Source organism: Hyperoodon ampullatus, assembly GCF_949752795.1.
Source record: "Hyperoodon ampullatus genome assembly, chromosome: 17".
In the NCBI taxonomy this organism is placed as follows: Eukaryota; Metazoa; Chordata; class Mammalia; order Artiodactyla; family Ziphiidae; genus Hyperoodon; species Hyperoodon ampullatus.
The window spans coordinates 70982667-70998056 of record NC_136930.1 but is presented as its reverse complement, the minus strand read 5'-3'; the positions used below and the strand labels follow the sequence as shown (position 1 = coordinate 70998056).

Sequence of the window (15390 nt, the reverse complement as noted above, 5' to 3'; positions counted from 1 at the left end):
TTGGAGCGCACGGGCCACAGCGTTGCCCTTTTTTCTTTTTTTGTTTTTTTTTGCGGTACGCGGGCCTTTCACTGTTGTGGCCTCTCCCGTTGCGGAGCACAGGCTCCGGACGCGCAGGCTCAGCGGCCATGGCTCACGGGCCCAGCCGCTCCGCGGCACGTGGGATCTTCCCGGACCGGGGCACGAACCCGTGTCTCCTGCATCGGCAGGTGGACTCTCAACCACTGCGCCACCAGGGAAGCTCCGGCGTTGCCCTTTGTCCTGTGCCTTCCCGGGTGAGGGCCGGCCGAGCAGTCTTCCAGCTGTAGGTGCTCGGGGTGCGTTGTCTTTAGAAAGTGAGAAAGCATCAGCAGCGTTTCCGTGCTGGTCTGCTTTCTCTCACCTCCACGAGCTGCTGGACCGTGTTCGACATTCAGCCTGCCCCGGGGTGGACCGCGCCGCATTCAGCCCCCTTCTGTGCCGCTGCCGGGCTCCCTCTCCTCCCGGCAGGAGCGGCAGGTGGGCGGCTGCTCCAGGAGGCTCTGGCACCGTCTTCTGGCCGCTTCAGTGAAGTGGGAAGCCGGGCGGCAGCTGGCTGTGAGCACAGGGCCGAGGAGGGAGGAAGAGGCGCGATAGACTTGTTCGCCATTGGCAGAGTCGGGGGCCCCGACGCCTTGCACGAGGCCGTGTTAACGGTCCCCGTGAGGCTGGCGGTGGTGCGTGTCGGGAGCCCGGTAGCGTGGGGTGGATTTTCAGCGGTTACAGCCGCCGGGCGAGAGCACGGAGTAGGTGGAGGCTGGCACTGAATCAGGGCGCGGCTTACTGAGCCTCCTGGGTTCCCGCTGCAGAGGAGACTTGTTACCTGCATGTCTTGTTCAGTGTTGCAACCGAGAGATTATTACTGCCTCTCCGAGGTCATCCAGCTTTACAGCATTTAGGGTCTGGAGTTGGAAATGGAACCTTCGAAGCCATCATACCAATTCTTCCTTTCAGTGGAAAAACAATCTAGCTTTTGTTATTGGATCCTAAATTTAATATTCCTATATGTGCCTGTAATTATTTTATTGGACTCAAAAATGAGTTGCTTTCCCCATATGTCTTCCTGCCTAGTATAGTGGGGTGAACATAATGGACTGTATTTGTGAACGGTGGTAATGCTTTAAATAGGAATTAAATGGCTTCAGAAAGCAACGGCTTCCCATTCTTCTTGTTCTTAGTTCCTGTGCCCGCCAGGGAAAGGTGCTTGGCTCTTAAGAGGTGCTGTTTTGATCATTTTTTCCTTGCACCTAATTTGAGTGAGTCTCACTAGAATACTTCATTGTTGTCAGTGCGGTTCATTCATTTGAAGATTGCATTAATTTTCAAGTTCCATATTCATTTTTTACTTTGCTATGTGAATCCCGAATCTAGGCTCTTGAGTGGATTAGGGGAACAGGGAGGTCCATATTAGACACGGTCCAGAAGGACTGAGGTCTTGGAATATTGAAGAAAGTATTTTCTGGCAACCGGGGCCACCTGAAATTAGAAGTGAGCTGCCTGGCCGTGCAGCGTCCACCAGAAGGACACACCTGTTGGTGCCTGGCGATTGCTCAGAAGAGCAACCTTCAATATTTTTCTCTGGCATTTGGATGTAGTCATTGTTTTGGTGAAGATGAAATAACATACTTTGCTTTTTTTTTCCTTACAGAAAACCCAGCCATCTTCATGTGTAAATGTTGTAACCTTTTCTCACCAAGTCAATCGGAACTCCTCTCCCACGTTTCTGAGAAGCACGCAGAAGAGGGAGTTAACGTGGATGAGATCATCATTCCCCTGAGGCCTCTGAGTACCCCTGAACCCACCAACCCAGGCAAAACCGGAGATGGTAAGGGGGCTGGGGTGCTGGGCGAGGGCCTGCGCCCACGGTGTGCCTGAGGGCGATGATGATGCTTATTTGCCCTCAAATACTTTGATTCTCAGTTTCTGTCTGGTGGGCATAGGGTCTCATAAAAATCCAAATTTCCAACCGGAAGTCCCAATAATTTCCATTTGTAGATCTGCTCAAGTAAGATTGTGTGTTTGAATTCCCTGTACCCAGTCTCTGTAGGTGCTTCTCCAATGCCCGGTTGGTAGATGGAGGGATGAATGAATGATTGAATGAATGAATGAAAGGAGTTGACACCATCCACCCGGGTAAAAAGCACGAACTTATTGTCAGACAGGCATGTTTAACCCAGCCCCAGCACCTGCTACTACATTACCTGAAGCAAATGATGTTACTCCTCTGAGCCTCACTTTGCTCATCTGAAAAATGAAGACAGATCTGCCTGTCGCAAGGGGGTCTGTGAGGATTAAGTCAAAGATATGGTGACAGCACCAAGGATGGTGCCTGGAACAAAGAAGACGAAAGGGAAGCTCTTATGATAACATATGTCGTGAATGAATAAGGATATATAATCTTCGAAACAGCACGGCTGGACTGCTCATGTGTACCTGCAACAGGGATTCCCATCGCAGAGCTTTGACTCGCAGAATCCTTCAGTGTCAGAAGTGAGATACATCTTGTTTGCAGTGTCCAGACACTTCCCACTGAGTGGCAGAGTTGCAGCAGGTGGATGGATTAGAGAAGCCATCCAGGCTCTGTAATTAGGTCCCCACAGACGAAGAAAATATGTAGTATAGGAGGAGCAGCTGAAAACCAGAGTCAGAAAATGTCCCCACAGAACTATTTTTATACGATGAGAGATAATGGCCAGTCTCCTGTGCAGAAGCTCGATCTGTGGCAGTAAACGTCCCGTCGCAGGATTCGTTAGTCACACTAATAATCCAATTGCTCTTTCCTGGGAATATTTAGACTGGCATTTCTAAAGAGGCTGGCTTACTGATCCTCTGTCTGACACTGTTAACAAGGAGAGACTCCAGACACAAAATGTTTTGGGTGAGTCCCTCTGGCCGTTCCCAGGGTGCTCAGAGGAACACGCCTGGCAGAAGACTGAGTTGTTGAGAAGTTAGGAGAAATTCTACTTGTTACCGTTAGTGGCATAAGGTGAAAACTCTCCATTCCCGACATCTCGGCGCTCACGGGAGTCTCCTCCGTCTCCTGGCTGCTCCCTGCAGGCCTACGAGGCCTGTGCTTGCCCAGCTTCAAGGCCGAAGAAAGAGCCCGGAGTCAGCAACAGAGACACCAGGGGTTTAATGGGTGGGGGAGCTTACAGGTCTGAAGCAAAGTCCTGGAGGGACACCCCACCGTGTGCGGGGCATGGAGGGCAGGACATGGGGCAGTCTTTGCTCCCGGGGGATGGGGAGGTTACCAGTTACAGGGGAATGAACATCAGTTGGGCTCGTTAGTTACGAGGGAAACCAGTCGAGGCGCACGCCCCTCACCACCCCTCTGATAAGCTGTCACCAGCTGGGGCTTGGGGCAAGACGGAGGAAGGGCAGTCCTGGGAGTAGGGTGTAGGTGAAGCAGCCCTGATCGGGCAGGGGATGGACAGAGAGCAAAAGAACAGCCATCTGAGGGGCCTGACCATACCCTCCACCCCTGTGTACCCTGCACGACCCTTACAGTCTCGGTCCGCTCATCTTCCTTGATATTGCTGGGGTCAGATACGTAGGGGGCGCTGCAACCAGACACCACAATACAATACCGCCAAAGTATCATGAGTAAGATACCTAGAACTGGATGCTCAGAGCAGTCATTTGCCACGATATGGGCACATTTTGGAGTCAAGTGCTTACAAGGTCAATGGAGAGGGAGTCAACAGCAGCAGTGCCCTGTCCAGTTATAAGGAAGGTAAGGCCATGTCTGGTTTTCACAAACCCAGAGCCACCCCATGGGGAGGGGAAGGCCCGGCTTTAAGGGGAACATTCTGGTGGCCTAGCCAGGAGTCAGCAGTCACAGCACAGGTCTGCCACCCCATGTTATGTTGGGTGCACTTAGGGGTGGACCTATTAGGTCTTTCTATTTTTTTTTTTTTTTTTTTGCGGTACGCAGGCCTCTCACTGCCGTGGCCTCTCCCGTTGCGGAGCACAGGCTCCGGATGCGCAGGCTCAGCGGCCATGGCTCACGGGCCCAGCCGCTCCGCGGCATGTGGGATCTTCCCGGACCGGGGCACAAACCCGCATTCCCTGCATTGGCAGGCAGACTCTCAACCACTGCGCCACCAGGGAAGCCCCTATTAGGTCTTTCTAAACAAAAAGCAGTTAATCCCACTAGCTGGACTTGTGTGTCCAGAAGCCAGCCTATTCCACTCCACCCAGCATAGCCCAGGGGGGCTCATAGGCAGTCAGTTGTACAGTAATGTTTACCGATGGGGTCCTTCTGATGTACTGGCATGTGGGACCAGAAGATGGTGAGTCTTCTTCCCCCATGGTCAGTAGTCCCCACATAGTCGCGTTGGCCAGGTCGATTGTTCATGGAAGCCTGGAGGAGGGCGACAATGGTATCTCGCTGGACACTCAGCAACTAGACTCATTTCGCAGTGAGGCCAGTGTTGCTGCTCAGTCCTCAGATACATTTCCTTTGCTCAGGCTAGGGACGAAATGTAAGACATCTAACAGGCACGACGCAGGGGAGATCATGGCAATTAAGCAGAATACGAGCAATAACCACATCTGAGATACAGTTCAGAAAACTCTTCAGTAATAGGAGAACGTGTCTAAAATCGCATATACGATGGCCACCTAGTTTTACCTCGGATGTCTGAACCGTTTTGGCTTTCAAATGCATTCCCTTCCTCAGTGGCCAAAGCAGATGTACAATGCTGTCTGAAAGGCCACAAGACAGGCTGCTCTGGTCAGTAAAGTTTAAGTTAAACCATGTATAAGCCGGAATGACTTCCCCATACTGCAGTATGTGCAGATTTTTCCATCACTTCCCCTTTTGATTGCACGTCTTCCAGTAGAAAGCACTGATGATCAAAACATTTGTCCCGAGATGCCGGGGTGCTTTCTCCTACCCCAGGTTCAGATCACGTGGGTGCTAGGCCTCCTTTACATTCACCTAGTCATTCACATTGGGGGAAAACTAATCAGATCTCGGGAACAGGCTCAGGTATGTTAATGGGGGAAACACTTTATAGGTTATACATTTGATCACTTATACCCAATTGTCACACAAGCATTGTACATGTGCTTTTAGCAGCAGGCTTAAAGCAAGCAGTGTCGTACTTCATGAGTGATTATACTCTGTGACAGTTTCACTAGATCATTTTCTTTCAATCCAGAACATCAGGGCAAAAGTATGGCTAACGCAATAACTTTCATAAATACAGACCTCAATGAAAAGAACTAGAATTTACCATCCACTGAAACATAATATTGTTCTCTCTAAAATTACCCTCATCTCCAGCAAACTCAGCCAATCAAAATTAATTTGTTGGCAAAATAAGTCTGGTCAGTTGACCACATAGGCTCCTCCAAACTGGCTGAGGGGGAACTCCTCAGGAGTCTCAGACTGAATTCCCAAAAGGCCTCTCAGGGCCAGGAAAACAATTCCAAAGGCCTGCCATCAGGCTCTGCCTCGGTGGACTTCTCGGTCCCCAAAACACTGAGATTCCTGCACCTGCCAGGAGACGGTCTTTCCCATTCATCTGATAAGGCTGCTCAGAACCCTAGAGTTCCCAGTTTCTGGAGGGACCAGGCAGAGAGAAAAGAAGAATGTTTCAGTTCTACCCGCAGGTGTAATTTACCCAGTTGCTGTAAGTCATAACCAACTTGAGGGGAAGGATTTCCCTCTATCTTTCTGTTAACTTTTAATGAAGCCATCAGGTTTTCCATTAGGATTCTTTAATTTCTTACCCAGTTCAGCAGTATATTCTAAAGTTTATCAGAGACCTGTTATTGTCAAAATGTCCTTAACTGTGAATCTTCTTGAAGGTGAAGCACTTTTGCAAAAGCATCAGAGTAAAACAATAACTGTCTATAAAAGACAAAAGACTTAAAAAGTCATGGTTAAACACCTGGTTACAATGTAATCGATAAACTTGGTTACAATAACTAGAATTATGACTGATGATAATTTTATCCCTTGAAAACCATAACCTCTGGCAAAAACCAAGAAGCAAGTCATTCTGCATTTCCTGATTGGAAAATTTAATGCTTTAGTCTTCCTCTCCTAAGCAGGCATAGGTAGATAAGCTTAGACCCACCCAGCAATTAATGTTCTAATATTTTATCCTATTTGAAATGACCCATGAATTTTCTTCTTTTGACTTAGTTTCAAGTTACCGAAATCTGGAGAGACTATTTTAGATAGACATTCCCAAAACATAATTATTTCTATAGAGTTTACCTAGAGGCTCTTTTTTCTCCTTTACTCCTAGAGATCACAAAAGATTAAAGTTCCCGGGAGCCTAGGTAGATCATTTACTTCTCAAAGGCACAAGAGAAATACCAGTTCCTTCTAGAGAGCTAGCTTAACCAATTACAAAAGGCTCACTTAGATACAATAGCAGAGCCGTTAGAGGGTGCTGTTCTCCAGATCCCTCGGCAGCCTTCACTCAGCAAGGACAGCCACCCTGGGATTTCCCCCCAACTTTGGGGCCCACGTGTTAGTGGACAGCCACCCCGAGATTACGCCCGCAGCTTTCGGGCCCCGCATGCTAGTGGACGGCCTCCGCAGCTTTCCGTTCCCGACATCTCGGCGCTCACGGAAGTCTCCTCCAGTTGTTGGGCTGCTCCCTGCAGGCCTACGAGGCCTGTGCTTGCCCAGCTTCAAAGCCGAAGAAAGAGCCCAGAGTCAGCAACAGAGACATCAGGGGTTTAATGCGTGGGGAAGCTTACAGGTCTGAAGCAAAGTCCTGGAGGGACACCCCACCATGTGCGGGGCGTGGAGGGCAGGACGTGTTGGTAGCCTTAGTCGGGGTGGGGGAAGGGGAGATTACCAGTTACAGGGGAATTGATGTCAGTTGGGCTCATTAGTTACCAGGGAAACCAGTCGAGGGGCACGCCCCTCACCGCCCCTTTGATAAGCTACCACAAGCTGGGGCCTGGGTCAAGTACACAGGAAGGTCAGTCATGTGAGTAGGGTGTAGGTGAAGCAGCCCTGGTCGGGCAGGGGATGGACAGAGAGCAAGAGTACAGCCATCTTGAGTGGCCTGGCCATACGGTGTTCTTGTGGTACTCTTGGTGTAATCAGATTCTTACCTTTGAACTTCTTTTAAAAGTTATTTTCCGGGGCTTCCCTGGTGGCGCAGTGGTTGAGAGTCCGCCTGCCGATGCAGGGGACACGGGTTCGTGCCCTGGTCCGGGAGGATCCTACATGCCGCGGAGCGGATAGGCCCATGAGCCATGGCCGCTGAGCCTGCGCGTCTGGAGCCTGTGCTCCGCAACGGGAGAAGCCGCAGCAGTGAGAGGCCCGCGTACCGCAAAAAAAAAAAAAAAAAAAAGTTATTTTCCTTTATTAACTAATTTACTTTTCACTTAAATTCTTCCTGAATACATTTTCCGTGTGTGTGTGTGTGCGTGTGTGTGTGTATACTGGAAGATTAGTTGCCTGTGTAATTTAATTTTAAAAAGTATTTCTTAAGACGTTAATTAGACTTAGACTGTTAATATGAGAAAATTTCTTGAAAAGTCTTTTATTAAGAACCCCAAGTCCTTCCTCTCCTCTTTGTCCAAGTCTATAAAATTTGAGACTTCCAGAATCTTAAGTTTCTCTCAAATGATTTCCATTCAGGTTTAACCTTCACAATTCATTTTAAGTTGAGAGATGCTTGAAATGGTTTAATTAAACCTTTAACTGCGTAGTAATTGATTTATTATTTTGGTCTCCCCGTATAACATGAAGGTTCCTAAATCCTCTGGTTTATTTTATAGCCTTTTAATCTCTTTTGCTCGTGTTGGCAAAGGTCTGCAGAAGAGCCTTTTATTTTTCTCCCTTCTTGCTAATCAAATCTCTGGCTCTGGTCCAAGAAAAAAATGCCCTAATGGACCAAGTTCATTCTCCCTCTTGTATGTGTGTATGAGTGTATAAAAGAGAATGTGTGCATGTGAGTGTGCATATCTGTGAGTGTGTGTTAGTGATGGGTGAGTGTGTGTGTGATGGGTGAGTGCATGTGTGGTGGGTGAGTGTGTGTGTGTGCTGGGTGAGTGTGTGGTGGGTGAGTGTGTGTGTGAGGGGTGAGTGTGTGTGTGCACACACTCATTCATTCTGATGGAGGCAGGGACACTGGGCTTACCTGAGCAGGAATTTACGTGGGTCTGCTGAGAGCCGGGTTTTGGTTCTTCCATCATCTTCCCCTTTCATACTTTTTTTTTTTTTTTTTTTTTTTTTTTTGCGGTACGCGGGCCTCTCACTGCTGTGGCCTCTCCCGTCGCGGAGCACAGGCTCCGGACGCGCAGGCTCAGCGGCCATGGCTCACGGGCCCAGCCGCTCCGCGGCATGTGGGATCTTCCCGGACCGGGGCATGAACCCGTGTCCCCTGCATCAGCAGGCGGACTCTCAACCACTGCGCCACCAGGGAAGCCCCGCCCTTTCATACTTTTAATAGGAACTCTTCGTTTCTCCTTTTCTCTCTTCCTTCTCTCCCCTTCCCCTTCCCTCCTTCTTAATTTATTCCTTAATGGCACCTGCTGTATGCCTGGGTGCAGTGCTAGGTGCTGGGAGCACAGAGCTGGCCAGGCACTGTTCTGCTGGTTCTGCCTCCTGGCTGGTGGGTGGCATTTGGACAAAGGCGGTTTCAGTGCAGTGGGAAGGTGCTTCTCTGGGATTAGGTTTGGGCTGCTAAAGAGGTGGGGGACACGTGGTCTAGTTGGAGGGTGAAAGGAGGCTTCCCAGGGGAGGTTGGCGTCTAAGTTTAAATCTCTGTGTTGTCTCTTCTGGGCACTAACCACGAATAAAGTCACTCTGAGTGTGTAGGCATCTTGGACTCGCTGTCCCAGGAGCCACTGAGCCCCGAGCCCTCTCGTCTGCTCTGGCAGGCAGCCTGGGGGCAGCGGGCTCCAATGGACTCAGGTTTCAGTGCTGGGGCTTTCATGGGCTGCCGCGGCTGCGCTCGTGCACCTGCTGCTTTTGTGGGCATTACAAAAAGGTGCCTCCATCCTGGGCCGATGAGTTAGCAATGGGCGTTCTTTCTGGGTGAACAAGGATAGAGTGTGCTCAGGGCTGATGCAGGCAGTGCAGGGCGCTCTGCCTGCTGGTGGAGCCTGGCCTGGGACAGGGACAGGGATGGGGACAGGCTCCCACCTGCCCTCTGTGGCCTTCACACAGGGGTCAGCCTGCACCACAGACGTGGAGGGGCTGCTGGTGGCTTAGGCAAGTGGCTTTTGTTACCTGTTAAAGGGGGATAAGATATTAGCCTTTTTAAAAATGGATTCTGGGCTTCCCTGGTGGCGCAGTGGTCGAGAGTCCGCCTGCCGATGCAGGGGACACGGGTTCGTGCCCCAGTCCGGGAAGATCCCACATGCCGCGGAGCGGCTGGACCCGTGAGCCATGGCCGCTGAGCCTGTGCGTCCGGAGCCTGTGCTCCGCAACGGGAGAGGCCACAACAGTGAGAGGCCCACGTACTGAAAAAAATAAAATAAAATAAAAATAAAAATAAAAATAAAAACGGATTCTGAGACAAATGCATGTTAGTACCTAACACCTTAGAACCTGGTGTGTGCACGGTGCCCTTCTAGCCCTCCCACCCCCTGGGTATCCATCTGCTGTTCAGGTCAGGAGTCGGGTCACAATGAAGCTTGTGGCTGGGTGAACTATCATCGGTTTCCTGCAGAACTCAGAGTAGAGGTCAGAATGTGCCATTTCTGTGCTCCGATATTAACCTAACTGGCGTGGATGTGAGGTTCACAGACTGAGGCAAACAGATCTGGGTTCAAATCCGATCTCGGCTACTTCTGGGTCTTGGGGCAGACTGATTCATTTTCTTGGATTTTTTTCCTTATTGTTTTTAGAATAATTAATTTATTTTTGGCTGCATTAGGTCTTCGTTGCTGCGTGTGGGCTTCCTCTAGTTGCGGCAAGTGGGGGCTACTCTTCGTGGCGGTGCGCGGGCTTCTCATTGTGGTGGCTTCTCTTGTTGCAGAGCATGGGCTCTAGGTGCGCGGGCTCAGTCGTTGTGGCACGTGGCTCAGTAGTTGTGGCGCATGGGCTTAGTTGCTCCGTGGCATGTGGGATCTTCCTGGACCAGGGCTGGAACCCGCGTCCCCTGCATTGGCAGGCGGATTCTTAACCACTGCGCCACCAGGGAAGTCCTGATTAATCTTCTTAAGCCTCAGTGTCCTCTGTAGAATGGGAAATCCTCAGGGATTTGCTGGGCAATGCATGTGAAGGGCTTAGCGTGTGCCTGAGGTGTATGTGCCTAGTGATTATTAATTGTTAATTTATGTGGCATTTCCACATCATCGCTGCTAAAACCACAGGGAGCAGTCTTGGGGTGCCCTCTGCCTCCCTGGAACCTTGCATTATAGGGCAGGCTGCAGCCTGTCCTGTAGAGGGGTGCTGCGTCCCTGAAAACCTAAATGCCCCTAAAAGCCCCACGGTCCCTAGTTTCTGACATCATTCACTGTCCCTCTGTTGCTGCCTGGGCTCCTGGGAACTAAATGTCGGGGAGGCTGACTGTCAGGGCCTGGCAGTGTTAGTGGTTCAGGATATTCCTAAATTCTCGAGTTGGTGTGACTGGAGGTTGAGCTGCAAAGTGGGAGTTGGAAGGCTGGCTTTATCCTTGGTCTTAGGCAGAGTGGAATTTATACACCTCTAATTCTATATTGGCTTTCTCGGTGTATGAGATGTTTTAAAATGAAGAAATCGAGGAAAAAGTGCCTTAATGAACAAGAATGGGTGTACGTCGAGGAATCACACGATCTAACAGTGGACGGACTGGGAAGGTAATAGTGTCTTCAGAGAGACAGTCCAAGTCAGAATACTCATGCCTGTAGCCATAATAATAAGCAGTCGCCATATATCGATCACCTTCTAAGTGCTGTGCTCAGCATTTTAATGGACTGCCTTTTATTAATAGTGACTCTATAAAACAGAGGCAGTTTTGTGTTTATTTTTCATGTTAGAAACTGAGGCTGGTGGGGATTTGAACTTAGGCCTGCCTAACTCCCAGCTGCTGTTCTCTGCAGTGCACCTCTTGGCTCCACTACCACGTCCAGAGCTGACCCGAGGGCCACAAGACTCATCAGAAAGGTCTGGGCGGCAAAGAAGGAACCCAGATCCTGGGTCTGCCAGCTCAGTGGAAGGTTCTGGAAAATGTGCCAAGTCCCTTCAACCTTTGGGTTGGTCCTTCATTTCTTTTCCTATTGAGGAGTTAGATTTGCTACATCCATCTCTGAAGGTTTTTATGAGGATAAAATGTGATAATAGCTGGGAAAGCGCCTCACAAACTTGAGTGATGTACAAATAAAGGGCTTATGTTATTAGATTTTTGATAATGTTGAGTTTTCCTTCATAATGCTCATGTCGTCTTTTGATTAAATTTTGAAACCTTGGGCTGATTCTTTCCGTCCCTTGCTAGGTCGGGCCTTGGATCTACAAGGATAATTTTCTGCCTGTGAGGAAGTTGTCCCCAGTAATGGATTTGGGATGGGGTCGAGATGCACCGTGGCTTGCCTCTTTCTTCCTGTTGGAAACTTGGGACCTAGGAAATGCCTTGTTTTCAAAATGCATCTTTTCCTATCCTTAAGCGGCTGATCAACATGTATTTCTGTATTAAGTATCTGCTACGTCTCCAGCTCTGCCCGAGATCCTGTGGGACCTCAGGGTGTATGACGGAAGGTGAGGGGAGAGAAACACAGTCAGGAAATGGTGTGGGTGAGCTTGCACACGTGTGTGCCTTACACGCAACTGCGAGGCCAGCCAGGGTCGGCCGAGCTGCCTCACAGAGGAGGTACTGAGATGTGAACTGGGCCTGGAGTTAGGGTTCTGATTGGGGTTCAGGAGGGCACACAGCACGGGGAAGTAAAAAAGTAAAAACAGGGCGGCCTAGAACACTGCCCTGAGTGGTTGAGAGAGGGAGCGAGCACGCGTGCGCCTGTGTGTGTTTCTGTGTGTGCACGCATGTGCACATGTGTAGGGTGAACTGTGTGATAAAGGGCCTGGAAAGCCAGGTCTCAGAGTGATGGGGCAAAGTCCTCCAGAACAATGGAAAGTTCTAGAGCAAGAGAGTGGCAGTGAGACAGGGTGGAGGCTGAGAGAGACCAGAGCAGAAGGCTGGACTCTGAGATGCCGTGCAGGGGTCTAGGTGAGCGGAGACGGGGCAGGTGTCTTCAGGACAAAATCCACAGAGTTCAGTGACGCCTGAGTAGAGGAATTCAGGGAACAGGAATAGAAATTTCCTCCATTCAGACGCCATTAAAATGTGTCGATTTAGAGGCGACAGGATTTTCCTCGCCCAGTTCTAGGCTTCTCCGCTCTTCTGTACCAAGGGGGTAGTTGACAGCAGCAACTTGTTTTCGGTGCTTAAATGATTCCAAGTTCATTTATGAATATTTCATTTTTAGCTAACTAATTGGTCTTGAGGATCTGAATTATGGATGCAACAAGATGTAAGATTAGTTTTGTCACCGTCTTGTTAGAGGTTTTCCAGAGCTTTCAGGGCTGATTTTATGTTTCTTCCTTGACAGCAGATTGCACCCTGCTTGTTGGGGTGCAATCACCCCGATTTACGGGGTGCCCACTGGGTGGGATACCGGGTCACATGCTGGGGGATAAAAAGCCATTGGGACGGGACTCAGTCTTCAGGGAGTCCTGCCTGTGGGGAGGCACACGCACGACTCTCAGGTCCGGTTGGCCGTGCTGCACTCCCGCTGTGTGGGGAGAAGGGTCGCACCTGTGGGCACCGCGGCTGCCGCCTGCTCTGGGCGTCCCTGGGGAGAGGGCGCTGGGTACCCTGCTGCCATGAGTGCCGAATCTGAACCTGAGGTGAAGGGCACGGTTTCTGCAAGACTTTGACGTCTGCCCAGGATTGCTGACGCCAGCCGCAAATTTGGGGGTTCCCAGGGCCACCCACACTTCTGCAGCTAGGTACAAGCTTGAGGCACCCAAAGGACTCCCTCAGGTTGGATAATTTTCTAGAACGACTCACAGAACTCAGGAAAGCACTGTACTTGTGATGACAGTTCTAAACAAAAAGGGCACAGGTCAGAACGAGCCAAAGGGGGAGATGCCTGGGTGAGGTCGGGACGGGGTGGGGGTTCCAGACAGGGGGCTTTCGGTCCCGCTCCTATACTTGTGGTGTCCTGGACGCCGCTGCCTTCTTCTGGCTACGTTACATGACAGGACTCAAGGGTATTTCCAACCAGGGATGCTCGCCCGAGCCTTTGGTGTCCAGAGATGTTTGGGGCTCGATGACACACTGCTCACGTGGCTGGCCCCCAGTCTCCAGCTTCTCCTGGGGGTCAGACTAATACCTCTCTTCTCCAGTTCATCCAGAGGTCGGAACTGACCCGACCTGTTGCAGAGCCCCTGAAACAAATCACAGTGTTCGTCCTGTGGCTAAAGCCCCTGTGCACATGGGCACTGCTGTCAGGCAGGGCCTTCCAGGGGCCTAGAGGTCACCCCCAGTGGCTGAGGGCAGAGGCCAGACCTCTCTACGGGTAAAGCCCCCTCTTCACTACACAGCTGCGTCCTCAGGACATTTCAGAGGAGGACCTTTGTCTGCATGGCGGGGTGCGGAGTCTGGCATCGGGGTTGGGCTGGACCACGGTCTCCTACAAACTGTTAAGCAACAAGTTTCTGCAGCTCAGCGGGTGGGACGTGAGGTGGGTGTTCTGTAGCCTCTTGGCGAGCTCCGCTCCTCTGTTAGCTGCTGCTTCGGCAAGTTGCTGTTGTAAAGGATAACGAGGAGGAGAGTTTTCATGGCTTCGGGGTGAAGGTTTGTCCTCGCTCTGCAGCTCCCTTTCCTCGCCTCCCCCTCCAGCCTCCCTTCCGCAAAGGCTGGGCCTCCTGTCCACACAGCTGTCATTCCCCTCGGTAAAATCTCAGTGTGGGCAGAGGGATCCAAGGGGCTTGTGCCCGCGCTCATTTGTTCTGGTCTCTTTGTTTGCTTTCTTGTTGTTTAGTACTTTTTTCTCCCCTGTTCCTGACCACCCCCATCCTCGTCTCTGACATGCCCGGTGACATAGAGGGAAGGTGGTGACTGTGTGTCGGGCTGGGCTGCCCTGGCCACGGAAGGCCCTGGTTCGGAGCTCTAGGTCAAGGGGGAGCCACGCTTGGCGCTGAGACTCAGTGGAAACTCTGGTCCCCAGGGAGCTCCCCTCTGTCGGCTCCTCCCCCACGCTGGTGCCTGATGCCTCTGAGCTCTTGGGGACCCCACGTCAGAGCAGGCTTCTCTGTCCAGGGCCCTCATTGTCACGCTGCTCTTTCCCTGCAGACTTTGCTCCAGAACCGTCCTGCCCTCCTCTCCTGCCCCATGGCTTTCCTGTCTGATTTGGGAGCACAAGTGACCCACTTAAGGGATCCTCACGGTGGTAGCAGTGGGCACTGTGGCTGATGTTTCCTGGGCAGAACCGTAGCCTTGGGGAGAGCAGGACGGACCTTGAACATATCATAATTCCGCAGATGACATTCCCTCAAGATGGTGCTAGAACCTAGGACCCTTCCTCTGCCCTGATGTTCAGATGCAAAGAGGGCTGCTGACATGCCGTGCCTTAGCCAGACAGGTGGCTCTCCAAAGATGGCACGGCGGCCAGGCTGTGCTGGCCCCCTGCTTGGCCTCCTCTGGGTACCCCTCAAGCCACATCACCTAAGACACACCACTCCACCTTCACACAACGGCACGATGCCCCCTGACCCCACTCACCCATCTTAATTCCCACCTTCCCTTGGAGACAAGTGCCTTAACAATGAGTGCTAATTAAGAAGAAATACAAGATGAAAAATGATTTCAAACTTACTCTGAAGCAGCTCTGATCATGACATTTAAATCATTTGGTTTCTAGGAAACTTGAAAAATATTGTCTTTAGTCCTATAATTGGTGGCTTTAGATTGTAATTATTTTTTCTTCTTCGTCAGAACAATTTGCATCTAATAATTATGATGCCTTGAAAAAGTCTGAATAGTTGTGTAACTCATTAAGAGCATGAAAAGCCAAGCAGCCTTGGAGAACGCTTTGCAAAGACGTCCTTAGCAAGTTTCTGAGAACTGGATTTCAGTGGAAATGGTGGTTCATGAGGAGCCTGGTTTGTGAACTGGAGGCTGATGGTCACAACTTAAAATCCTCCCTGGGACTTCCCTGGCGGTCCAGTGGCTAGGACTCCACACTTCCACTGCAGGGGGCATAGGTTTGACCCCTGGTCCGGGAGCTAAGATCCCACAGGCTGCTGGGCCAAAACAAAAACAAAAACAAAAACATCCTCCCCGCCTTACTGAATAAACACATGCAAAGGTTCTGATAAAGTGATATTCTTTTTCTAAAAAATTTATTTATTTATTTATTTTGGCTGTGTTGGGTCTTCGTTTCTGTGCGAGGGCTTTCTCTAGTTGC

General features: G+C 50.6%; 1 protein-coding gene across 5 annotated transcripts in view; it reads left to right on the top strand.

The window, feature by feature from the left end:
• ZFAT (zinc finger and AT-hook domain containing) overlaps positions 1–15390 on the top strand; it is a gene marked incomplete at both ends in the record, with an annotated part of 174332 nt that overhangs the window by 29446 nt on the left and 129496 nt on the right. For 3 of the 5 annotated variants that reach the window (XM_079722451.1, XM_079722452.1, XM_079722450.1), the window contains one exon: positions 1672–1843. In XM_079722451.1, coding sequence (XP_079578577.1) covers positions 1684–1843 — 160 coding nt within the window. Of the gene's footprint in view, positions 1–1666; positions 1844–15390 lie in introns of those variants that run through there. The other 2 variants (XM_079722448.1, XM_079722449.1) reach the window with 2 other exon arrangements.